General features: G+C 36.7%; 1 protein-coding gene and 2 long non-coding RNA genes across 3 annotated transcripts; 2 read left to right on the plus strand and 1 right to left on the minus strand.

Moving 5' to 3' along the window:
* The first annotated feature begins 365 nt into the window (after positions 1–365).
* Positions 366–1,483, plus strand: LOC130053957 (uncharacterized). The gene is made up of 2 exons (XR_008802189.1): positions 366–589; positions 1,126–1,483. It is a non-coding gene; the product is annotated as an uncharacterized LOC130053957 (long non-coding RNA).
* Positions 1,477–2,843, minus strand: LOC125654060 (uncharacterized). The gene is made up of 2 exons (XR_008802188.1): positions 2,742–2,843; positions 1,477–1,814 (listed from the first exon to the last, which is right to left on the minus strand). It is a non-coding gene; the product is annotated as an uncharacterized LOC125654060 (long non-coding RNA).
* Positions 2,844–3,916: 1,073 nt separating this feature from the next.
* On the plus strand, positions 3,917–25,062 carry LOC125672093 (SCO-spondin-like). The gene is made up of 33 exons (XM_048908203.2): positions 3,917–4,279; positions 8,423–8,561; positions 9,889–10,068; positions 10,446–10,613; positions 10,989–11,147; positions 11,659–11,799; positions 11,883–12,053; positions 12,976–13,140; positions 13,272–13,436; positions 13,542–13,706; positions 13,791–13,955; positions 14,043–14,207; positions 14,351–14,515; positions 14,861–15,025; positions 15,117–15,281; positions 15,370–15,534; positions 16,438–16,602; positions 16,689–16,853; positions 16,998–17,162; positions 17,633–17,797; positions 17,917–18,081; positions 18,167–18,331; positions 18,695–18,859; positions 18,943–19,107; positions 19,260–19,424; positions 19,518–19,682; positions 19,819–19,983; positions 20,431–20,595; positions 22,294–22,458; positions 22,887–23,063; positions 23,604–23,765; positions 23,895–24,320; positions 24,998–25,062. The coding sequence occupies exons 1-33, from the start codon at positions 3,917–3,919 to the stop codon at positions 25,060–25,062; spliced, it is 5,781 nt and encodes a 1,926-aa protein (XP_048764160.2).
* Positions 25,063–26,004: the final 942 nt, after the last annotated feature.

A 26,004-nucleotide genomic window follows, 5' to 3' on the forward strand; every position in this document is an offset into this window, starting at 1 on the left:
ATGTATCATACTTGGTATCATATATCATTAAATTAATCAAGGTACTCAATAATTTTTGGTTTGGTCAGGTACGTACTACTAGTGATCACACACATCATGCTGACATTGTACAGTCTATACAATGTCAGCATGATGTGTGTGATAGATGAAGTTCTTAATATTTAGGTTACAGTAGAGTAGAAAACACTGTACAATTTTCTGTACCTGTCGAAGACAACGAGAATAAAACACAGGGGGAAAAACCAATGGGAGCTAGGATGCCCGAAGAAAAATATATAAATCGCGAACTTTTCTTTATTCCATCAATCCTAGAGGTGTAAATCGCTTCAGTCCGGTACGAATCGCTTCACTCACTTAATAGGGGCTGTAAGTCTCGTTTCTCGTCACTTCCGGTGAAGCGTTTCCGGTGACAAACAAATCCGATTCAGTATATACGAGTATAGAATTGGGCCAACTACACGTCCGAAAAACCAACGCTTATGCGTAAATCAGAGAACACTGTGTACCACAACCATTTGTTATGTTCCTGTTTAACAAGTTGACGTATATTGTCAATGCAGTGGTTCAAGTGTCGATGGAGAACAACCAGGTAACTGCAAGTATACGTTCATTTCCACCTTCATGAATGATTATTCGATAATTACGCAATTCATTTGTACTTTTAATTCAACTGACTTCTTCTCTTTTAATTCAAACAACTAGGCCTATTATCGTTAATAATTAGACATACAAATGTACAATGTAACTCAAGTAGATAATTTTATGATGTGGCTAAAATTGAGGGGGGGGGGGGGGGGGTTATGGTTATATTATTGCCCTTTACTTCACTGGTTTTTATTATTATTATTTAAGCAATTTGGAGAAAATAGTAATATTAAGATAACTTGATTATCTATGGCTTGATTATGTTTGTAAATATTTAGCAAGAAATTACAGGGGAAGGGGGGGGGGGGGCACTTCTTGTCTAAAGATATAAGGAGGCAAATGCCGGAGAGAGTAATTTCAGTGGTAGAGAATTTGTAGAATGTGTATCTTCTGTACGAGAATAATTGACGCCTCTTTATTGTGGATTCTCTTTTTATAGTCTTCATTGTACATTATATATAAACTTTTTCTTACATTTAGAATTCAGGAAGAGTATTTTCTCCCTCAAGTCTAGCCATCCTTACTATCACCTGATACAGGACTAGCTTTTGTGCAATATGCATTGTGTTTCGATTGTTTGGACTACAGCCGACTGCAGCAAATTCTCCGGATCATGAAGGACTCTTAGTGGACAAAGAACATTGCAAAGTGATAGAATTTTATTGCTACAACTTGATTATTTGGAGAACAGCTGACTGCAGAATTATCTGGGATCATAAAGGACTCTGAATGGACACATACCATTAACAGAATTATGCTTTCAATATTTTCATTCCTGGATGGATTTAAAATCAACATGTATGATAAAATATATTTAATAAAACAATAACAATCAGTAGTGCATTTTTATTTATACTAAACTATTTGACACACACGTTTTATTTTATTCATAAAGGATTTGCAAAAAATAATAAATGAAGAAATTTATATCAAATTTAAAAAAAAAAAACAGTGCTTAATTCCAGTCGTGGGTTTTGCGGGAATTCTGCTGTGGAGCACATGTTGATCCTGTATAATATTCAAAGTTGAAAAATAAGTGATTGCACCATTAGGTGTTACACAAGTCACTGCTTTGACGGTAAGTCAACACTTACAGGAACTGTATGTCATGGCGTGGGTATCAAGGTGTCCGGGAATATTTCAAGAGACTGGTTTCAATGGCATCTAACCTAAATAAAAAAAAATGAAATAGAAATCATTTTCATGCAATACGTTTCTCTTTATCTCAAGGAAATTATTGTAAGTCTTAAATCAATGCCACATTCTTGAATTTAGTTTAAACTAATATTTTTCTATACATAAAACTGTGTTTATACAATTTGAAACTGGTTTAGGAGAGAGGATAGAAAAATTCAATGCAGATGGAGAAAGTTTGTTTAATAATAATATTCCCAGTAAACAGTGAATACAGTTGTACGAACCTTAAAACATAACATATTACATGAATGTTATCAAATTATAACACCCTCCCCCCTTTTTCCACAAGTACCAACCGAATCTCAATGAATCCACTTTCTAAAAACAATAATTTATTGTTTTATAATATTAAATACTATCACTTCTTTTTGAAAATTGTGTAAATATTACATTTATCAAGGTTTAGCTGCAGTAATGTAGCCCTCTCCGAGTTTATTAATCTGACCCCCCCCCCTTTTTTTTTTTTAAAGGAGAGGGATATATTATTGCAGCTAATCAAGGTCATGCACGCACGACGCTGATAAGAAATCAGTGATGAAGTTTTGTTGTATATGTCATGGAAAGAGTACTATTTAGTAGTGCTACAGCTGCTGTGTCTAGGAATGTTTTTTGTAAAAATTCTCTCTATAGATCGTAAAATCATGCTCCCTCCCCCTATAAACATTTCATTTACACAATTTCAAGCGTGACTGCATGTGACGTATAACTGTATACATTTTGATTTGTGGATTGTAAATAAATACATATAAATCTATTTATATTTACTTGAGCGTATATGTAACTAAAGACTGATGATCGGTATGAAGGCCCTAGATGTGGTAACAAACAAAACCAAGATATTTATATTTATCTAATGGAAATCAAGTTTACTACCGGTATTAGAATGCATTTATACTGACCTGCAAAACTTTCCCCATGACGTCCAATTCTTTCCATCGTCCAAAACAACGATAAAAACTGCAGGATATTTCCAACTTGTATGATTTCATGCAAACCGTAAAGGTTTGTTTGTCACCGGAAATACTTAAATCTCGCGTCATCTCGTTTGCGAGCTTACAGTCCCTATTCCAAAGCTACAAATCGATCGAATCCATCAAGCCTATGGGTAAAAATCGCCATAGTCTCTGAAACCCATGGGTAAAAATCGCTACAATCTCTGAAGCCCACAGGTAAAAATCACTACAGAAAATCTAGTAATTTTTACCTGTGGGCTTCAGAGACTAGCGATTTTTTTTAACCGGTGGGCTTCAGAGACTGTAGCGATTTTTACCTGTGGGTTTTAAGATCTATACTGTAGCGATTTTTATCCGTGGGCTTCAGATACTATAGCGAATTTTACCTGTGGGTTTCTGAGACTAGCAATTTTTACCTGTGTGTTTCAGATACTAGTACAGGGGTTATGTTCAGTGTCTCTAACTTTTAACTTATAATCAAGTAAATAATGTATTTATAATCAAACAATATAGGATTTTGTTTTAGGGACGGAAAATCACTTGATTATGCCATAAGCTGAAGTAATTTAACGTGAAGAAGCAATGTCAAATTCTTTAATATGATTGTTGGATGTTTGAATTTAAGTGTTAATGAGAACCAAGAAGACGAAGCAGCATGTCGTGCAATGTTCACATTTTCATTTTTGTTTTTATTAGAAATGAACCGTATTTCTTCTTCTTTTTTTTCGTGTACATGTAGATCAAGAAAGTCGAAAACAATCGCTTTCCGATAAAACTGATTATCGAATTTCAATTAAAGCAGACAGGAAAAAAATCTACAACATTTTCTGCAGCATATATCCTTCCCTTTTCTCCGAATTAAGGTACCCCATTAAAAATACATGAACTTGGCGAAGATGCGAAACCAGCTCAGGTAGTCATCGTACTGATTGGGAACCATGGAGTCAAATTTAATTAACACAGGTGATGTTTATAGTCTACCATTAATGTCTTCCTTTGCTACTAATTAAATAAATAATTAAAGATGAAACGTCATCAGAGAGATAGAAAGGTTTTTTTCTCTTTTTCTTCTAGTATAACAGAGAACTAACTGTCGAGGCGACCGGACAAAACACCTGAACATGAACAGTGCACAAGCAGGGATATCTTTATTTTTGCTACTTTTCACGTATGTTTGTGGTCAAATCACAGAGATTCAAAGAGACACTAGAATTTTTGCTTTTAATGTGAATTCAAATCTTTCATACGTTGGACATGAATTTCGCAATCACCAAATATCTAATTTCTCGACAAAGTTCTTCGCTACTCAATGCGCGATGGAGTGCCATAGAACGCCTCGATGCCAGTCTTTTAACTTTGCGTCAAAGACTCGTCAGTGTCAACTAAATGATGCCACACACGATGATTTTCCAGATGACCTGGCTAATGATTCCAGTACGACTGGGGTTATGTATTACCTCAAAGACGCCATAACAATCAGTTCGGTAAGTTGAAAATTTCATGTCTGAATATTAAATAATTTTTTGCTAGTTCTTGGAAAACAAAGTATTACGGTTGCCATGCAACATGTATATATGATATGTTCTAGAGATTATTTGTTTTCAGTTTGTCTTTACGAAATAGAATTCGTGATCTCGAAATACGAATTGATTGAGATATGTCTGTGTTCATTTTTTTCCCCAAATATTGTACTATCCGGGGTTGGGACTATAAGCTCTCTAGTGAAATAAAATGGTTCAATGTTTCATATTGTAATACAACTTTGGACAGTACAGTCCATCAGTATTAAATGTAACAATAAAATAAATACATAGTTATCACGTAAGAAGTCTAAAAAGGGAGATGAAACCCCTGATCAAGTGTTCCACAGTTCCACACGTCCAGTTTCTTGTAGATATGTGTATATATGATATTAAGCATAGTTCAATGTACCTAGAAAGTAATATCAAGCAATATTGAACAATAATACAAAAGGCATCATGTACACGCATATATATATTAAGGCGACAATTCAACATTACGTGAGGCAAGAGCATAATGAAGATATTTTTCTAGAGCAGTAAGGGTAGGAGTGTGTTATGAACCCAACAACTGAAGTAATTTATATGAACTTGGCGATTTGTAGTAGTATTTTTAAGGTGTTTTTCTCTTAGAAAGGAGTATTTATGACATTGAAGGATAAAATGAAATTCATCTTCAATTTGTTGGGTGTCACAAACATCACATAATCTATGCTGCCTGCTCTCACTCTGGTATCTTCCAGTTTCAATATTTAAACAGTGCAAGGAAAGTCTAATGAGAGAGATATATTTTTTTTAAAATTGTTTTGTTAAGTATGGTTGGATTCTACAGAAGTCATAATGTACAAAGTGTTTATATAAAAAAACAACATTTTGAACAGTTTTCTATGAATGCATCACAGTCTTGTAAATACATGTCTAGACTTCTATTTTTGTGTGTATATATATATATATATATATATATATATATATATATGTGTGTGTGCATAAATTGGACAGTGTTCATAATATCCTGGCTCATCCAATATTCTCCCAAACCCAATCTAATAGTTCAAGTTTTATATCACGTGCCCAATTTATGCTAGAACCTGATCCATTTTCTGCATCATATCGTAGGTATTCATAGGATTATCATAAAATGCAGTTTCCAGTATTTAGTAATTTACACCAATATTTCATTATTTTGATTTTTCTTTGAATGATAAGCGGGTATCGGCCTAGTTCCCTATAAACCATATAATTACACACACTGCGCTTAACACTTGGAGTATTTTTACAAAATAACAAATGTAATCGTTCAATTTCGGGTTCTTTATGTAAACCCCAGATTTCACTTCCATAAGAAATAACACTTCCAACATATATATCAATTAGTTGGCACTTGGTCTCTGCGTTGAATTCAAATTTTTGGATATTACGATTTAATTAAACCAAATAAAGATTTTCGCCTTTGGTCTGCTAGTTTCTTCTGTGTTACGTTAAATTTTCCGTTATAATTCAAACACAATCCCAAATAGTTGAAGGAGTCAACTTGTTCTAAAATTTCGTTGTTATAGGTCCAAGAATAATTGATAGATCCTCCTTTCCTGAATATTAGAATTTTGGTTAAGTAGTGTTAACCGACAAATTCCATGAAGATACGTATCCATGTAAAGCGTTAAGAGTATTCTGTAACTCCTCGGGTGAGTTAGCGAATATTACGGTGTCGTCTGCAAACATTAAAACGAATAGACTTAGCTCCTGTAATTCAATAGATTACGAGATGGTTTTCCAAGTCGTTGATATACATATTAGATACTATAGGTGATAGTACTTCCCCCTGTAGTAACCCTGTGTTTACGGGAAATTCCTCGGATATATTGCCAGCACTCTTTACACAGGCGCGTAAATCTATATAAAGTGATCAATGGTTCGGAAAAGTTTTCCACTGATTCCCATCTTCAATAGCTTAAACCATAGTTTTTGTCTTTTAATCCGGTCAAACGCTTTTTTAAAAATCAAACAGCAGCATATGCTTTGTTTGTTATTCAACTTTTGCGCTATTAAGCTTTGTAGTGCAAATATTGCATCTGTAGTTGAGCGCCCTGTTTGGAATCCAAATTGTGAATCCGTTTAAATATTTTCGTTGATATTCCATTTCATTACTCTTTTGTTAAGAATTGATGTGAACAGTTTTCATAGTATCTGCTTGATGCCAGTCTGGTTGGAGTACTTAATACGGCAAGGGGTTTCGATGATTATTCATGCTGTAAGTACTAAGCATATGTACTTCTCCTACAGTTGGATATAAACAAACAATAGTCAAGTATTTTATTTGTATGAATTTTCAACACTGTATTGTCTTAGTCCAAATTTTAAAAGGATCCCATCCTGGTTTTTTTTTTAATAAGGCAAAAATAGATGACACTAATGCAGTTGCATATGGTTTTAATTTTTTTTTAAGGACAAATATATCAAATTGTATATGTTTAAGAAATAAAGATCGCGTTTTCGTGTATGTTGCAGGATAACCTCCAAGGTCGAGAAATGTTGTTTTCAAATATAAAAGCCGAGGCTTTTGTATTTCAAACAGCATTTCGAGATCGAGGAAGCTATCCTATATCATCCACGAAAACAAGAACTTTATTTCTATTCTATTACTGTTCAGAAATATACAGCCGATCGTTTACCTAAACAGCTACGAATTAGGTAACTTCGTGACATCATGGCAATTATTTTGCTGACGAAAAAGGTGAGATGGTATACTAGATCTATTTTGAAAAAAAGATTTCAAGTATTTAGTTTGATGTTGACGGATTATATAGGCAGTCCAAGAAAACTATACATATACGTGGAAGAGGGTTAACTTGTCTTTGCCATGTTTGTTTATATGTGTATTGATCTCGGAATACATTGTACATATATTGATTAATTTTTATGAATGCCTATATTGATTAATTTTTATGATTATAAAATATCGACGTTAAAGTTGTATTAGCAAAATAAGAAACACAAGTGAGATGTGTATCAATTTTCTCATAATCAGTTATTACGCATGAAGGTATATCGCAGAATAATGACCGCGGTATTTCTTTGATATTTGCAATAACCGTGGTAGAATAAACAATTAAACATAATATAAGAGTGAGTCACTTCAAACTCACGAATGTTGATGTTTCAAAATCTTCAACATTAAGCACATAACCGTTGCAGTATTGTTTCATTATAAACCGACCAAAGCAGATCGGGGGTGGTTTAATTAATTCTATCTAATAGTTCTGGTCTGCATTGAAACAAATAGTAAACCATTTATAGTTCAAACCCTCGTTAAAAATCAATATGAGTTAAAATTTCTCATAGGGACGTAAAACAAACAAGCAAATTCAAAGTTTGCTGGGGAAAAAAAACAACCCTAGTTTGTGTGGAACAAGTTCGTCCAAAGTTTGTGTTTATGGACACCAACGATTGAGGCCTTTTATTTTTTCATATGCTTTTAAGAAATGTATGCTCATTAATTAATTTGCTATGGGTCAGAATAGGCCCTAAATAAACTCAGCAGAGATAATAACAAATATATTTCAAAGATTTAACAATTCATTTACAATTATTGAAATAAAAATTATATCAATAATTTTTTTTTTTTTTACTAACTTACAATGTCCGATGCTGATTTAATGTGGAGCTGAATTTCTACACAATAATATAAACTGTCACAAATCGGCTGCTAAATCTAATCAATCCAAAGATGTAAATTTTGTAGTCTTATAAAATGCTTAATGAATCCAAGCGACTGCTTACGTGTGCCTTATACCACAGAATTTACAGTGTATTTATGCAAAAATGAAGTTTTCCAGAGCTTTCGTTTCTACAACTCAAATAAACAGGGTTACAACAAAACAAGAGTTAGGTCATCTTTATATCGAACTGACAAATATAATTTCTAGAATAGTCTCTAGGTCACAGGTGTCAATCAAATATAAGTCTTTTACATAACAAATTGGAGTAAGAATTTTACGTATTGGTATATATTGTCATGAGAGTGTACACGTACTGATCTTGTGGTTATTTATTATAAATAGAAGAAATGAACATTGCCGGTCATATCACTTTAATGCACATGTATTCCAGGATGCTGTCGGACCTTGTGGAAACCACCCTTGTAAGAACAGTGGGCGTTGCTTGGACACTATATCCTCCGTGACAGGAAATAGAACCTTCTTCTGCTTGTGTCAGGATGGCTGGAGGGGAGATATTTGCGATATTAAAGGTAGAAAAACACATTTTGGTGACAAAATATGTGAAGAAATATCATTGGATAGATTGTAAATTAGAACTGAGCACATTGGTTCCCTATGAAATGTTGGAGAACACTTTGTGTCAGATATTGAAACCCAACATTTATATTTGGTTTATTTGCATTAAGGGGTGTACAAATAAATGAATTGTGGGTTAATTTGGCCGATTGTGCAAAAAATAGTCGATGTCTTCATTGGTCTCCATATCACAAGCAAACTATTTACGTGTATTTATCCTTTGTATTTGTATTTTGTGATCCAATTTTTCCCTAAGTAGCCGTCTATGTCAAGATGAAAACTGCTTTGCGCGTCATAGTGCTTTTATCGAAAAAATAAAATACAATAAAACAATAAAAACACTAAATATTTATTACTGACAAAGCAGTTGTGGATGTTAACATTCACGAATGACCTTTGGGAATCCCGTTCTCGACTAGTGACATATATCCGAAAAAGAAACGTTTATACACTTCTCATTGAAGAGTTTCGTAGTGAGCTTTTTTGCTATCAGCTGTCGATGCTCGTGCTTTTCAGACACATTTCCTAAATCTAAGACATTTTAAAAAGGGTGATATCAATTCTGAGACTGAAGCTATTCTCACAAAAAAGATGAAATATGTAATTTTTAGTACTTTGACTGACTTGCCCTCTGATAGTATTGGGAACTGAATTCGAAGTCTGCTATCCAGTTATTTCACTATTCAGATTTATTTTGGGGTATCGCAGGAATTATTGAAAGGAGACTGTTGCGGTTGATTTCTTTATCCATAACCTAAGATGATATGTTGTTTTGGTTGTCCAAAACGTATTTCTGATTGATTAAACCAATATTTACAATGCATTCGTGGTTTGAATATTCAAGGGAAGGGATGCTTGCAAATCTCGTAGATATTCTCCCTACACAGTTCTTTCCAGTAAAAAAAAAACATCAACAAATATCAAATTATTAATAATATCTACACAGAGCAACAAAACTATTCACAAACGTTTTAGTTGCCCTGAACATTCTACAACATATCCTGAACATTCTACAACATACCCTGAACATTCTACAACATATCCTGAACATTCTACAACATACCCTGAACATTCTACAACATACCCTGAACATTCCACGGGCAATTACATCGCTTGGTTTCGGATTTACTATTGAAGAGTAAAGGTCTAGAACTCTATATCTATCCAAATATGAATATGAGTATAGTTTTTGATTAATTATGGATTCAAGCGCTTCATTACTGAGACTGCATTCGTCTTACCAGTTTACTGTTCTTCAGCTCGAGTTCCTTTGTATTTTAGAGGACAGTCTGGGCTGGGCGCTATGGGCTGAGTGGTCACCGTGCTCTACTTCTTGTGGAAATGGTTACCATATCCGTCAGAGGAAATGTAAAAACCTGGACAGTGGGGAAGATCTTCCCTCATCTCAGTGTTACGGACGGGAGACTGAATACAAAGCATGTCAATTCAGGAAGTGTCCAAGTAAGAACGTGGTTTACGAAGTTATTTGTATCTATGCCCCCCCCCCCCCCTTGCATTTTTTCTTATTCCATTACTGATCACATTTAGCTATCTGAATTTAGCACTTTGCTCATAGGAGTCTTGTGAGAAAGCTAACCAGATACTTTTGTTATATCGGTAAATGTCTGACTTTTAATTCTGTGCACCAAAATGAAAGCATTAGTATTTCAAAGGTTGTGCATATTCGCTATCCTGGTGCCGTGATATCACTTTCATTTGATTTTATGAACACATTATCAATCTTTAATAATGATCATTATGTTAATGACATATTATCAGGATTCAGATTCATTTCATGAAAAAAAATTCCTAAAAATAGAATGAATAAAATCTTACAGTGTGGGATGACTGGGCTGCATGGGGAGAGTGTTCCACCCTTAGTACTTGTGGTAGAGGCTCTCGTTCGCGCACACGCACGTGTGGAAATGGTGGTAAACCTGGCGTTGATAGATATTGTCTCGGGCCTGTGAACGAAACAATGGCGTGTGATGGAATTCCTTGCAATGGTAACGTCAGAATAAACTTATATTCTAGAATCATTTGATGACTTAGAGAGATATAGTAAAGTGAGCGATTTTAATGTTTGAAAGATAGACGCCAATATAGTAAATATTCATATCCGTGTTTGTCCAACTATCTATTTTGTATTGCTTATAGGAGTTATGAGATTGATTACTGTTCGTTATCTTCACCTTTATAGGAGTTATGAGATTGATCACTGTTCGTTATCTTCACCTTTGTAGGAGTTATGAGATTGATCACTGTTCGTTATTTTCACCTTTATAGGAGTTATGAGATTGATCACTGTTCGTTATCTTCACCTTTCATTGAATTGAAGACTGCACCACTTTGACTATATTTCATTCTTTGCTGTTCATAAGGAATGGTACGTCTGAGGAACGGTGTGAAGTTTGGAGAGGGTCGTGTAGAAATGTTCGACAGTTTTTTCAAGAAATGGCTACAAACATGTGGAGAAAACTGGAATCAGTTGGCAGCAGACACGGCGTGCAAACAAAGAGGTTTTCTCGGAGCCCACACTGGTGAGAAAAGTACTCATCGTTAAGTTTAAACCTTTAGTTTGAAGATGAACAAATTGCGTTAGAATAAAACTATGTAAAACACAAAGAACTCAAATAGTAACAAGAGGTATATGTAACAAAACTCTGACACAAAATTCTAAGCTTCTTATCTATATCTGGGCCAATCGCTTTGGAGAATGTAAATGATCCTTTCGTATTTTTCCATTGCCTCACTTTAGAAAGGGACAATGCCCTTTATATGAATAAACTTCAGCTTGTTATTCCTACGAATGATTGATTTAGTAGTTCAGGAGAAGTAAAAGAAAGTTAAAGGTTGGTCAACAATTTACATCTTTGATACTTACGAGCTAATAAAGAAATGCACGATCTACTTATTTTTAGCGTTGACTAATGGCACATACGACAAGGCCGATGATTTGGACGTTGTGACACTGAAGTTGACTAATGGCACATACGACAAGGCCGATGATTTGGACGTTGTGACACTGAAGTGTTTTGATCTTATTTTTAGCGTTGACTAATGGCACATACGACAAGGCCGATGATTTGGACGTTGTGACACTGAAGTGTTTTGGAAATGAATCTTTTCTCCATCAATGTCAGCGAGTGAAAACCAACCAGTGCTCTGTCATCGCTGGAGTTCAGTGCATGGGTAAATTGATAATCGGCATATGACACAAGTTCAAAAACTCCTTTGAAACATTTTTGTCTTCAGTAAAACACCTTTTTTGTCAGTACGTGGAGCTTGGAGTTTGTGGTCCTCTTGGGGAGACTGCTCTGTTACATGTGAAAACGGAACTCGTACACGTACACGTGTGTGTAACCATCCTCCCCCAAATTTTGGAGGTCGTCATTGTCCCGGTGACGACATAGAGTACAAACCCTGCACGATGAAGATGTGCCCAGGTATGTGTGAATCACATTGTCAATCTTAATTTCTTTCCCTTCTGTAAAAACAAGTACAGTGTATCTTAATCAGCGGCAAATTCACAAAACAATATTTTTCATCTTTTCACATTTTTAAAACAAAAATTCTAACGAGCACTTTTACACAAATATATGTAATCTTTGATAAACTATTAATGAACACACTTACTTTGAAATCCTTGATCTTGCTAAACACGCTTACAGACATAGTTCTGCGCCCCCAGATTTCACAGGCATTCTTTCACATTTGCGCTTTCACTATGAAAGAAAGAAAGTGAACACTATACATCAAACGTTTGTCCATAGTCTATCACAATTTGTTTCGAATTTCACATTGCCTGTGTGATTAGCGCATATCCACACAAACTGCTTCGAAGATGTAATGACATCGTAATTAGAATTTCAGAGTGCTTCAATTCTTCGTTTCATTATGAATACTGCATTTTATAAAAACGGAAATGTCCTTAGTTATTCGTTACTGTTTTGTAAGAGATTGACTTACGTGACCTGACTTCTGTAGGGAATGGCGTTTGGCTTACATGGGAAGCATGGTCCACTTGTTCCGTTTCATGTGATGGCGGTACAATTTCCCGCCAAAGACGGTGTGATACGTCTCGTGGGTCCTGCTTAGGCAGTGCTTATCAAGCCGAGATTTGTAATAACGTCACATGTTCTGGTAAAATTAATGTTCATGCCCCATTTCCAGCTTTAGTCTTTCCTGCAAATTCCCAACCACTACCTTTTATCTATCAAAACCTCGCTATTGCTTTGTCCAAACACGGAAAAGCATGTTCTTCATATCTATTGATCCACCCACGGTGTGTGAACCTTATACATGTGCTAATCTGTCTGCCACCCATAACATTTACTCATAAGCTGCATGTAAAATTCAATGTGACAGTGGATGGCGTGTGGGAGAAGTGGTCGACTTGGTCAGATTGCTCCGTATCCTGTGCAAATGGAACCAAATATCGAACACGATCTTGCATTGGACCATACCACGATGGGAAAAACTGTACCGGTGACTCAATAGACACAACTTCTTGCTTTCCAAAAGAGTGTCCAGGTGCGTGAACATCTTGTGAGTTATATGTTAAGTATATATATATATATATATATATATATATATATATATATATATATAAGCCTTTTGATTCAAAACATAAATTCGTTTTAACATATACCGATAATATTTAGTGGATGGGATTTGGAAAGAATGGGCGCAATGGACCAAATGTACGGTCACGTGTGGTTACGGAACGAGAAATCGTTCGCGTTCCTGTGAGGGTCCATTTTACAATGGGAAGGAATGTCAAGGACCAGATGATGAATTGGAGGCCTGTAACGCATTCTCTTGTCCAGGTAAATATTACCAAGCAAAAATAATTCATATATTAGCAACTTAAAAGGAATGTAGTAGAATCGTGTAGAGTTAATTGTGCATGTAATACCGGTATGGTTATTTAGTGGATGGTTCGTGGAAAATGTGGAGTGAGTGGGATACTTGTTCAGTAAGTTGTGGAGGTGGAATACAGAATCGCACGCGAGAATGTAATACGCCACTGCATGGTGGAACAGGATGCACAGGGCCCTCCGAAGAATCAAGATCGTGCAATGAAGATCCATGTCCGGGTAAGAATTCAACATGTATGTGTTAACAATAATCAGTAATGTAGGAGTACATATTGTAATAAAACACGACAATAATGTTTATAGTGGATGGTGTGTGGACTGCCTGGGCGGATTGGTCGATCTGCTCCGTTACATGTGCAAATGGGACACAATGGCGAAACAGAACGTGTGTGGGTCCTTTATACGGTGGCATGAATTGCACGGGTGAAGAAATTGAAGAAAGAATATGCGTCACCGCTTCATGTCCAGGTATAACACTATTTCCTCTGTGATTCGAATTTCGATCCCCCATTTCTTATTTTTGATTTTGATGTACAAACGGTAATGTATTTTCAGTCAATGGTGTTTGGAAAACCTGGTCTGAATGGGATCAGTGCAATGTAACATGTGGAGGAGGAGAAAAAGCTAGACGAAGAGGGTGTGAAGGTCCATACTTTAATGGTGATCCATGTAAAGGCCCCAAAGAAGAACGCCAATCATGCAATACCTTTAACTGTCCAAGTGAGAAGTTTGGTTTTGCATCATAAAACTTATGATTTATGAAAATAAAATTTATAAAATTCATAAAATTTATGAAAGTTTGAAAGAACGGTTGTATAAAACATGATTTGCGGTTGCATTGTAATGATGTACTTGCTTATCAGTTGATGGCATTTGGGAGGCTTGGAGTAATTGGACAGAATGTACACGTTCGTGTGGCGGAGGTGAACAAACCAGAACACGGAATTGTGTCGGCCCTTTCTACAATGGAACCAACTGCCAGGGAGATTGGAATCAAACAAAAACATGCAACACACACTCTTGTGCAGGTAACAGCACAACGTTTGACTTTCATGTTTGATTCTTATTAGGTAAGCTGTACACTGTGTGTTTCGAATTGCAGTGCAGTGCAGTGGCCTTCTTTCCTTATACTGACCTTGTTGAAATCTTATGGACGATTTCAGATAATCACAAAACTATATTGGAAGAAAAACCATTTAAATTCAAATTGTAAGGGGGAAATGGAACATTTCATGTGTATGAAATTAAAATATTTTTTCACGAAATGATATTTGGGGACGGGGATTTCTGAAATGATTCATAAACTTTGTATGTTTTCCTCTGTGCTTTGTGTGCTGTGCTGTGTCGTGTATTTGCTGTGTGATGTTTCACAGTCGATGGTTTCTGGCACGAATGGTCGAATTGGACATTCTGTAACGTCTCTTGCGGAGGTGGATCAATTTGGCGCAGACGCCGTTGTGAACAACCCTTGTTCGGTGGCAACAATTGTACTGGAGACTCTTTAGAAGTACAAAATTGCAACACTTTCCCTTGTCCAGGTAAGATACAGATTGAAAAGAAATATTACTGCACTGAGTACGCCAGACTTCAATCCAAAGTTTTATTAAAAGTCGTGAATCCTTCTTTCAGTGGATGGCGTGTTTAATACTTGGTCCAACTGGTCGGACTGCACATTGACTTGTGGGAATGGTACGCAGTACAGAAATCGATCGTGCGAGGGTCCATACTTCGGAGGAGAGAGCTGCACTGGTGACTGGAACCAAGTTAGAGATTGCAACACACTACCTTGTCCTGGTAGGGATATATTTCAGCCACATTTCGTAACGTATTTACCGTCACGACAGAATTAATATTGAATAATTTTGCTTTTCTTGCTTTGAAGTTGACGGATTTTGGCAGAGTTGGTCGAATTGGTCAGACTGTTCTCAATCTTGTGGACGAGGTTCAATGGTTCGTACACGAATATGTGAAGAACCAAGACATGGCGGCGCAAACTGCGCTGGTTCATCCAATGAAACTAAGTCATGTAATCCGTCCAACTGTCCTGGTATGTTAATATGTCTAAACGTCAGTATTGTTTGCTTTTGTTCGCTGTGATGTTAGCTTTCATGGATAGCTAGACTACAATTGTATTTCATTTTAAACTTTCATGTCAAAACTGCGATAAAATTAGGACATATAAAGGCCATAGTAAATAGTAATGACATTGTTTAAGGCTTATCGTTACACGCTATAAAGCCACACTGCGTATGAATTGTATTTTATTGTTCCCCTACATTGCAAAAGTTAGTGGTATTTGATTTGGTATTTTCGCCTGTCTCTCTGTCACACTTTGGTTTCCAGTCAACAGCTCCTCCTCCAATAAAGAAATTTTACCCGTGAAATATATTGAGCAAGCGTAAGATTGATGTCACATTGGTCAAAGATCAATATAGCAAAGACAGAATGGTTTTCGGTTTAAACCTCGCATTAAGAGTAAAATCTATACTTTGATTTGAGACTTATAAATCATAGAGCGTTTTAATTTCAAGGTAATGGTCATTATCGATTTTTTTTTCCAAATTGGTTTACAAAAGATTTTTCTGAGAGATGCTAGTTTGTATAGACTTTTGCACCTGGCTTATTTTATATGGTAAATACGTTTGAATAACATTATGGTACGTATTTTGATAATTGCTTCATTGAGATATACATACATATAATAATGCAGCATTTGGGTTATTCTTTCATCTCAATTTGCCTTGAATTGGGGAACAGTAACTTTGTCTATTTGTCACTGTTGTAGTCACTTGCTTCTGTTGCCGTATTTCCCTCTGTAGCACACGAGCTTTACCCTTTCTTCCTTCCTATAACTGATTATAAGTTTGTACAATGGAAGAAGGATCCTCGTAAGTGCTACATTGGAATGTAGAGGCTTTGACTCAGTAGTTGTAGCAAGTGTTTTCTATAGTGGATGGTATATGGAAATCTTGGCAAGAATGGTCGCATTGTGACGTATCTTGCGGATTGGGTACACAGTATAGGAACCGTACATGTAACGGACCATACAATGGCGGAAAGAACTGCACAGGAGAAGACGAAGAAAGTCAAGAATGCTTTCCTAAAGAATGTCCAGGTACTAGTATCTTATCACAGTTTCTTGGTCATTCTTCTTAACTTAGTGATAGATTGTGTGTTAACATGTACCGTGTAAATTCTCAGTGGATGGACTATTTACTGAGTGGACAACGTGGACAAATTGTCCCGTTTCATGTGGTGGTTCTTGGAGAAACAGGAGTCGAAGTTGTGTTGGTCCTTTCTTCGGTGGCAAGGCCTGTGAAGGTCCGCGTGATGAAACTATGATTTGCGGCAGCATGCCATGCCCAGGTAAACGCCCAGAGTATTAGTAATTAATGAATTTCATTGAAGCTATTGAATTTGCTCTCAAGACACCAGTACTAGTATATGATGAATTTCATGAAAGTTATTGAAATTCAAGACACTAATCAATTTCTAAAAAAATATTTGTAGTTGACGGCGAATGGAGTTTATGGTCCTCTTGGGGCACATGTACAGTGTCATGTGGGACAGGGCAGTCCCAGAGATACCGCTACTGCACAGACAACAAGTTTGGTGGGAAAAATTGTACTGGGAAATCCTTACAATACAAGAATTGCAACAACTTTTCATGTCCGAGTAAGACAATCTTAAACTCGTATAAGTACATGCGCTTGGAACTCTGTTATAATCCTATTCAATCAGACTTGACTCAGTTATAATTGCTATAAGATTTTTTATGTTGAACCAGATATATCCGTTTATGAAGTTTTCATTTAAATGAATTCTGAACAACTTCGTATCATGATACCTTCAAAGTTTCTTGTAATTTAAAGTAACTTTTTCTTGAAAAAAAAAACCATGCACATCTTTGATGATAGAAGAAAATGTATATTTACTTTCCAAGCTGTAGAAGATACAAGTATTTGGGATTTCATGTGAATCAAGGCATCTTTCCATGAAATAAAATAATGTATGGTTGTAATGTATCTGACTATATTACCATCATACACATGTTGAAAATAAAACGAACTTACTCATTCCTATTGTATATTTACAGAACATAGACAGGAAAGAGGCAACTGAGTTATTTCATTTTTCATTTGCAGTTGACGGCGTTTTCACATCATGGTCGAACTGGACAGAATGCAGTAAGTCTTGTGGAACGGGGGGACAAACTAGAAACCGCTCCTGTGATGGCCCGTATCACGGTGGGGATGATTGTATGGGAAACCTCACTGAAACTCAAGAATGTAACACACAAAACTGTCCAGGTACCCAAATATCCCAATAAAATGACTACAAAACCAATGTTTGGCATCACATCGATACAAGTACACTGTATATTCATAATTTCATCCAAGTACTCATAAATGCCTATATTTACAATCAGTGGACGGTGTTTTCATGGAGTGGTCTGATTGGACAGAATGTTCACTATCTTGTGGCTCAGGAGAACAAAGTAGAACGAGATCTTGTGCTGGACCTTTCTATGGCGGTCGTAATTGTAATGGAAACTTCCAAGAGAACAGGACATGTAATGAACATAATTGCCCAGGTATGATGCGCCTTTCTAATAGTTGACTTGAAGGCTTTCTGGGTGAATATATCACAAACAGTACTTAGTCAAAATCTTATTACAGTTGATGGAGTATGGAAGCCTTGGGGCTCTTGGCAAGAATGTGACGTAAGTTGTGGAGGCGGAAATCAGTCACGTGTGCGCACATGTTTAGGACCTTTCCACGGAGGTGCTCCCTGTAATGCTTCTGGGAGTGACACACAAGAATGTAATACATTTCCATGTCCAGGTACGTTAATATGACAAATACCCACGCGCCATGGTACTCATCTGTCATATATTCATTTCATAACATCATAGCACGATTTGTTTCAGATCAATTTGGACATGGTTGAATTTCTGGAATTCCGACAAGTTGGTATCGTTCATCAGCGTCGCTTAGTTAATGCTGCCACGCTGTAGAATGTTACTACACTACATATGACTGTTGTTTTGTCTGTGTCTTAGACTACAAGTAGATGCTTTAAATGTATATATTTATATCTATATGTACCAGATCGTAGCGCAAGCACCATGTTGAGTGTTGGTGTACATATAACGTCACAAATTTAGGTTTTATTTGGAATCATTAACGACTACGTGATTGTTGTAGTGGATGGCCTCTGGCTTTCATGGGGTGCTTGGGGCACATGTAATACCACATGTGGAGGCGGAACACGCCTTCGTAACCGAACCTGCGATGGACCTTTCTTTGGTGGTAAACCATGCGAGGGTGATGAACAAGATTCAAGCAGTTGCAACGAGTTTCCCTGCCCTAGTATGTCCCTAGTGTTGAATTATCTTTGTGTTTGATGACGTGTGTGATTATCATTTGATATTGATTCAAAACTATAATTTTAGTCGATGGCGTTTGGAATCTCTGGTCAGTGTGGGATAACTGTAGCGAGATTTGTGGTGGGGGAAATCAGTCTCGATATCGTACCTGTGACGGTCCTTTTCACGGTGGACTGAATTGTTCCGGTAATGATACCCAAACCAGAGACTGCAATACACATCACTGTCCCGGTGAGAGAGCCATTACAGCGTCTTCTGTCTTTACCATGAAATAGTATTATTATCATCTTTATTCAAACTGGAGTTACCATCGAAGATTCGCATTATCATTAAACAATGATGTTATTCTGGTGGACAGATGTTTGAATACGTTGTTTTTCTAGTGGATGGAGTGTTCGGCAACTGGTCACAGTGGTATGACTGTAGTGTAACGTGTGGAGGAGGGATCCAGTGGAAAAACAGATCTTGCATTGGACCCTTCTACGGTGGAGAAGACTGCTCGGGAGCTTTCGAAGAATCGACGACCTGTAACACGCATCCTTGTCCAAGTAGCCATTTTCAAATGAATTCTATTCATATATTGAGTTGCATTAAGGCATAAATACATTATAACTTTGACTTGCACAAAACTCTTTTTCCAGTTGACGGGAAGTGGATGTCATGGGGTGAATGGGAATCGTGCAATGTCACTTGTGGCGGAGGAATACAACGGAGAGAAAGGGAATGTGATGGACCGTATCACGGAGGAGCAAACTGTACAGGACCAGAAGACGACTACCAGGAATGCAATACTAATCCATGCCCGGGTATGTCGAAAAATGACATTGATTTTTTTTCATTGAGAAATTTTTCGCGGGAGGTGATCATTCTTATTCGTAGATATGCGTGCAATGATAACATTTTTAGTAAAAATTGATTGATTATTTTATTTCATTATTTCAGTTGATGGGGTTTGGAAAAGTTGGACTGACTGGGCATTGTGTAGTTTGTCTTGTGGTGGAGGGAAACAGGCTCGCTTCAGAGACTGTCACGGCCCATTTTATGGTGGGGCGAACTGCACAGGACCGAGTGAAGAAATTCAAGATTGCAATACACACCCATGCCCTGGTCAGAAACGAAGAAGGGGAAAATATTTTTCTTTTGCAGATGACAAGGCCATTGATATAATTGTTTTACATCTAAATGTCTGAGTGTGTTAGAAATAGATTTTCACAACCCGTCATATCCCTATAAATTCGTGTCAAGTGACGCGAGTTTACAGGACCGCAAATCACTGTGTGTTCCCTGCTTTGTGCACTCCAAGGAAAATCTTAATTATTAGAAATTAACTTGAAATAATTTAAATTTTATCACATATATTCAATCAGAGCAAGTTTAAACTTTTGTAAATATCATACATTTGTTTTTAAAGATTTTTAAGATACTATAGTTCTAACAATGATTATGAAACCATAAGACCTGTCCTTTTAATCATCATGAGTTGTATTTTCTGGTAACCACATGTGCCTTATACTGGATGATAACTGCTTTACTTTAATGCTGACAATGTTACAGTGGACGGCGTGTTTAAGGCATGGTCAGTTTGGGGAAATTGTAACGTCACCTGTGGGGGTGGGTCTCAACAGCGAAGTCGTACATGTGATGGTCCTTTTCATGGAGGTAAAAACTGTTCTGGAGCTTGGAAAGAGACCCAGGAATGCAACACGCAAAACTGTCCAGGTGAGATATTCCATTAACTGTATATCTGTAATAACCAACCATTTCATGTGAACACGATTTATTTACCTTTCGTTTACCTCTTTTTTGAGAGAAATTGGGCTCCATTAGAAAACGGTTTGGATGTTCTGTTAGATGTCATGTTTTTATATTCTTATAAAGCAGAGTTTAGTCAAAAGCTTCTACATGGGAAGAAAAAATCTCTTGCTGTGGCCTTCAACTCGACGATGTTTTATCTATTTACAATAATAATTTTCATTCAATATCCCTGTGAACTCCAAGATAAAAGACACCACAGAGTCCTCCACGTCTGCTTCGTACTTAGACATTTTATTGAAAATTAATATCAACGGCAAACTAACAACTCTACTTTACGACAAACGGGATGATTTCAGCTTCTCCGTCGTCAATTTCCCATATTTATGTAGCAATATTCCATTATCACCTGTAGTCGTTATAACGATCTAGTTTGCCACCCCATCAGTGGGTCAAATGCTGTCTGATATGTCTCATACCGATTGTTAGGCCGTTCTTGGCACACTGATTTTGACTACGGATTACTCCGTTTACCAGGTCAAGACATAGGGCTCACGGCGGGTGTGACCGGTTGAGAGGGGATGCTTACTCCTCCTAGGCACCTGATCCCACCTCTGGTATGTCCAGAGGTCCGTGTTTACCCAACTCTTTATTTTGTATTCCTTATAGGAGTTGTGAGATTGATCATTGTTCGTTATATTTACCTTTCATGTTCAGTATCCACTTTTTAAAAAAGGAGTGACGCTTTCCCAGCTATAATGTTTTGAAGTTGTTGGTTATTTGTTTTTGGTAATAAAATATGTATCTTGGCTTTTCCAATATCCCGTTAAAATCCATTTTAAAGAGTTTTTCCATAGAAAACACTTCTGGTTGGAGCGAATGGAATCCATGGTTTGCGTGTAGTGTTCCCTGTGGCGGAGGTATGCGACTGCGCAGTAGGGTTTGTCTTGGCGGAAGTGGTTGTGTCGGTGGACAATATTCAATTCAAAGTTGTAATACCAATCCTTGTTCTGCAGCAAGCTCTGTGAGAAAGCATATAATTGGTCGTCAAGGTATCACATGATATTGGTGAAGGAGATATTTTGTTCTTGAGGTGAAGGATTCTTGAGCATGATTTATCGAATCTCAATAAATACTGAGTATTTCATTTGAAACTGATGCACGATGGAAACATATCTTGCATGTATTTGTGTACATATTTAGAGACATTTGTAAAGGGTGGAATGTTGAATGATATATTCACTGGTTTGTTGTATTTAAAATGGCTTATTAGAATGGTGAAGGGTGATATATATTCGCTTATCTTGGATTTTTTTCACCCTAAAAGTTAAAAACATAAAGATTTGTTTTGTTTGTTTTCAGTTTTATGTATGTAGATAACGTATGTATGTAACATATCTTCATATACTGATTTATATTGTATCTATACTGCTATGTCTGCATACATGTTTTCAGGACCATGTAATCTAGTTTTTAAACTAATTTTTATCATTATCATTATTACAAATAAGAAGTGATACGATATTGTATTGTACTGTTCTCTTTCGTTGAAAATACTATATACATGTAACTTTAGCAATGTTCGTTGTAATGGTCAATGATAAAATACAACGGAAATTTTGTCCTTGCTGTAGCAGTAAAATTTGTTGATTTTTTTTTTAACAGAGGACGGTGTGTGGGTGACATGGTCCGTATGGGGAGATTGTTCCGTTACATGCGGTGGAGGGCTTCAGTATAGAAACAGAACATGCGATGGACCACGATACGGAGGTGCGGATTGTGAAGGCGTGGACGAGCAACAAAGAGAGTGTGGAACGGATCCTTGCCCAAGTAAATTTAAATTTAATCAAAATATTACGATCTTGCACTAAAGATGTTCAAAGAAACGAAAATAATCTTCATTTCAAAAATCGCGAAAAATAAATTTTGAGGATAAAGACTTGTGTATAATTTCATGTTTTGTTTTGTTTTCATTTAGGACATATTTAAGTCTTCATTTAGGATTAAGTGTTATCTGTTTTATATTGTGTGCTTTCACTGCATTTCCAATCACCCTTTCATATGCTTTTCTCCCCTTTCTCCCTAACGTTTCATGGATATATGAGTTTCTTTTGTGATGAAAGATAATTTTTTATCCGAATACATTTTACATCTACCGGGGTACTTAGTATATGTACTTTGCATATTAAGATCGAATACCATAACGATTAAGGTTTTTCACAGTTCCTGGAGATTTTAAAGATTAAGGTTTTTCACAGTTCCTGGAGATTGGATGACGTGGTCAGGCTGGTCATTGTGCAGTACCACCTGTGGAACAGGAATAAGATGGCGAACACGAGAATGTAACACGACTTCCTACGGAGATCTCACGGCACCATGCGAAGGAACAAACAACGGCACGGAGGACTGTAACACATTCCCGTGCAGGCCTTTTGGTAATCATTGAACATGTATCATATATTCCATTACTACATATCCCGTGGGGATCCGGGTTAGAATAGGTCCTCAGTACCCCTTGCTTGTCGTAGAAGGCGACTAAATGGGGCTGTCCTTCGAACGAGACCGCAAAAACCGGTGTGACACGATAAATATTCCTCCCTGCTCAAAGGTCATAAGCGCCGAGCATAGACCGAAATTTTGCAGCCCTTCACCGGCAGTGGTGACGTCTCCATATGAGTGAAATATTCTCGAGAGGGACGTTTTAACAATATTCAATCAATCCATTACTACATTCATTTTGTTCACACGACAGAGGGTATTTCTGAGTAAAATTTCTCCTCAGAAATGTATTCAACCGTATAGTCTCTGCTTTAAGAAGCCTTGAATGCCGGTAGAGATAGTAAATAAGCGTAGTAATAAACGGATGTAATTGTCTTGATGGAAGACCGTGACAAATGAAAAATAACATCTAATTCACGCGGATATTGTTAGCGTTTGAACAATGTTATGAAAATACGCCATGTCCATATTTTCAGCCGCCACATGCAGCCAGCTACGTGACTGGGGAATGGTAGACAGTGGTATGGTTCAACTTAAACCTGAACGAAAAGACAAGTGGTCCCTAAAACCTGAACTAGAACCAGTGTGGCTGCACTGCGACATGGAATTAGAGGGCGGAGTAGGCGTCACAATAATAAGTAAGGGGTGAAAAGTGAGCTTAACAAAAAATGCTCTAACATGTACCGGTATTATATTGATAATTAATGATGAAGAAAATATACTTTGTGGTAAAGGCTCGTTTATTTGTAAATTCTCACTTTGGCTAGAACATGACCGAGAAGAGCGGACCAGAGTATTTGGATATGAAGGAGCCGGAAGTTACGTTGCTATTGTGAATTACAATATATCTACTGATCATGTGATTGCCATTATTGATGCATCCAAGAACTGTAAACAATATCTGAAATGGGAATGCATGGGCGCTGTTATTCATAATCCTCATCAAATGGATTCATGGACAACCTTTTGGACAAATCGAAGTAGCGATTTCAATAATTACGTAACACCAGCTTCATACTTTGCCGGAGGAAGACCAGGTACCGGAAATTGTGCATGCGGTGAAACCGGAACGTGTGCAAATAAGTCTTTGCCGTGTAATTGTGATAGCAACGACTTTGAATGGCGATCGGACGAAGGGTACATAACACATAAGGACGACTTGCCAATCTTGGCTTTTCGCGCAGGCGACACAGGTGAGCCTTCCTTACTCCTATAGTGTTTAATGATTTACTTTCACTGGAAAATGCATTAATGTACAAAATCCCACGCCACTATTTGTAATACCATCGTTATTTGAAATACGTTCTTTCAAAATACATTGATCGTAAAATTATGCTTTCTTGATAAACTAAACAGTCGCGCATTTCGTCAAATAGTTAACATATCTAAAATCAGTACTGATTTATGAATACCGTAATTTCTTGACGGCAATATAGTTTTTTTTCCACATCTTGTTTCCAGCAGAAATGTAAAACACACTGAAGTATTTACAATAGAAGTATATGCATTGGTGAGAAGAAATAGCTCCGGGAGTGTCTTTAATAACATAAACCTTATTTCCTAAAGGTAGCGAATCTGAGGATGGCTTTGTCTCAATTGGACCAGTGCTGTCGTATGGAACCTTGGATTAACGCTGATTGTTAAAAGAAACTGTCAAATCGACAATCGGAACCGGAAATTCCACATTTTCTAGATGCCACTGAACATGCCTCATTTATTACACCGTTTTACACACATGTCGGTTTTTTCATGTTCTCAGGACAGAAAGTGTGTAATAATTGTGGCATGATTTCACGTGATATCTGAATCACAGATGAGACTTTTTTTCTGCCTTTATGTTTGCTTCTATTTGTGTTCTTTGTCTTTGTAGGAAATGAACCTGTGGAACAGGGAGCGCATACAATAGGGCGTGTTTATTGCCAGGGCGTGGCTTAGGAAATAGCGGCTGCAACAGCGTTTGGCGCGCATTTTCATTTTTTTTTTTTAATAACCTTAGCATTTTACATACTGCGTATACTGCAAAAGATGCAAGCTTTTGTTCACTAAATTCAAATTTTGACGACGAATATCTGTTTGGTATGATACAGGTGAACAAGAAAAAGAGGCGGGCTTTCACACAATCGGCACACTTCAATGCTTTGGGGTGTGAATGTAAGGTGTTTTGTTATGTACGTCGCCTTTGGCTTTCAGATAGACAATGTAGTTATGCTTATGCTTCCGTCTCCTGTATTGTGTTCGTCAGTGACGTCTTTTATATTGTGTCATTTTGACCAATCACAGAGCCCGTTGTTAAAACGGATATTAATGCACCATTTGGCATCGACATTATACATACAGTGTACATGTATATTATGTGTACAGATTAACCAACTGCAGAATTTTCAGCTATGCATAAAAATACATGCTGCAAGCTAGTTTTCTATGTACTTAATAATGACTGAATACTCATATATGATTAAAATAAAAATGTACTCCAAATTTCAAAACTTTTGAGAATGTTACAGTATTTCCGTTGTAGTTCAAAATGTTGAAATAAGTTCCCATTCGTTTGCTTGTGACTACGATGATGGAGTGAAAGTTTTATAGCATAAATAGTAAAACCCTGACTTATTAAAAAGAAGATCGACTTTTTGTGAAATCTAACATGTATTAAACTTGGTGTATATCTACCCATGCATCGAAAATTTATGTTTGTAGCATGTATCTATTGATAAAAGCCGAATATTTCTAACCAGACAAGTAGCGATAATATTTTACGTTTTCAATGATAAACGTGTTAAGAACAGATTGTGACAAATTATCATTTAATAGAAACGTGTTATAATTATGTCAAGAATCGTTTGTTATCATCTCTATGTCATTTACAATATATTAAGT

This window comes from Ostrea edulis, chromosome 4 (genome assembly GCF_947568905.1).
Source record: "Ostrea edulis chromosome 4, xbOstEdul1.1, whole genome shotgun sequence".
In the NCBI taxonomy this organism is placed as follows: Eukaryota; Metazoa; Mollusca; class Bivalvia; order Ostreida; family Ostreidae; genus Ostrea; species Ostrea edulis.

Bases quoted from the DNA above. Each gene is read 5' to 3' on its own strand.
- LOC125672093 (XM_048908203.2), top strand. From the start codon at position 3,917: ATGAACAGTGCACAAGCAGGGATATCTTTATTTTTGCTACTTTTCACG. The intron at 11,800-11,882 runs GTAAATTGATAA...CTTTTTTGTCAG, and splicing joins CGCTGGAGTTCAGTGCATGG to TACGTGGAGCTTGGAGTTTG. The intron at 19,425-19,517 runs GTAGCCATTTTC...CTCTTTTTCCAG, and splicing joins TAACACGCATCCTTGTCCAA to TTGACGGGAAGTGGATGTCA.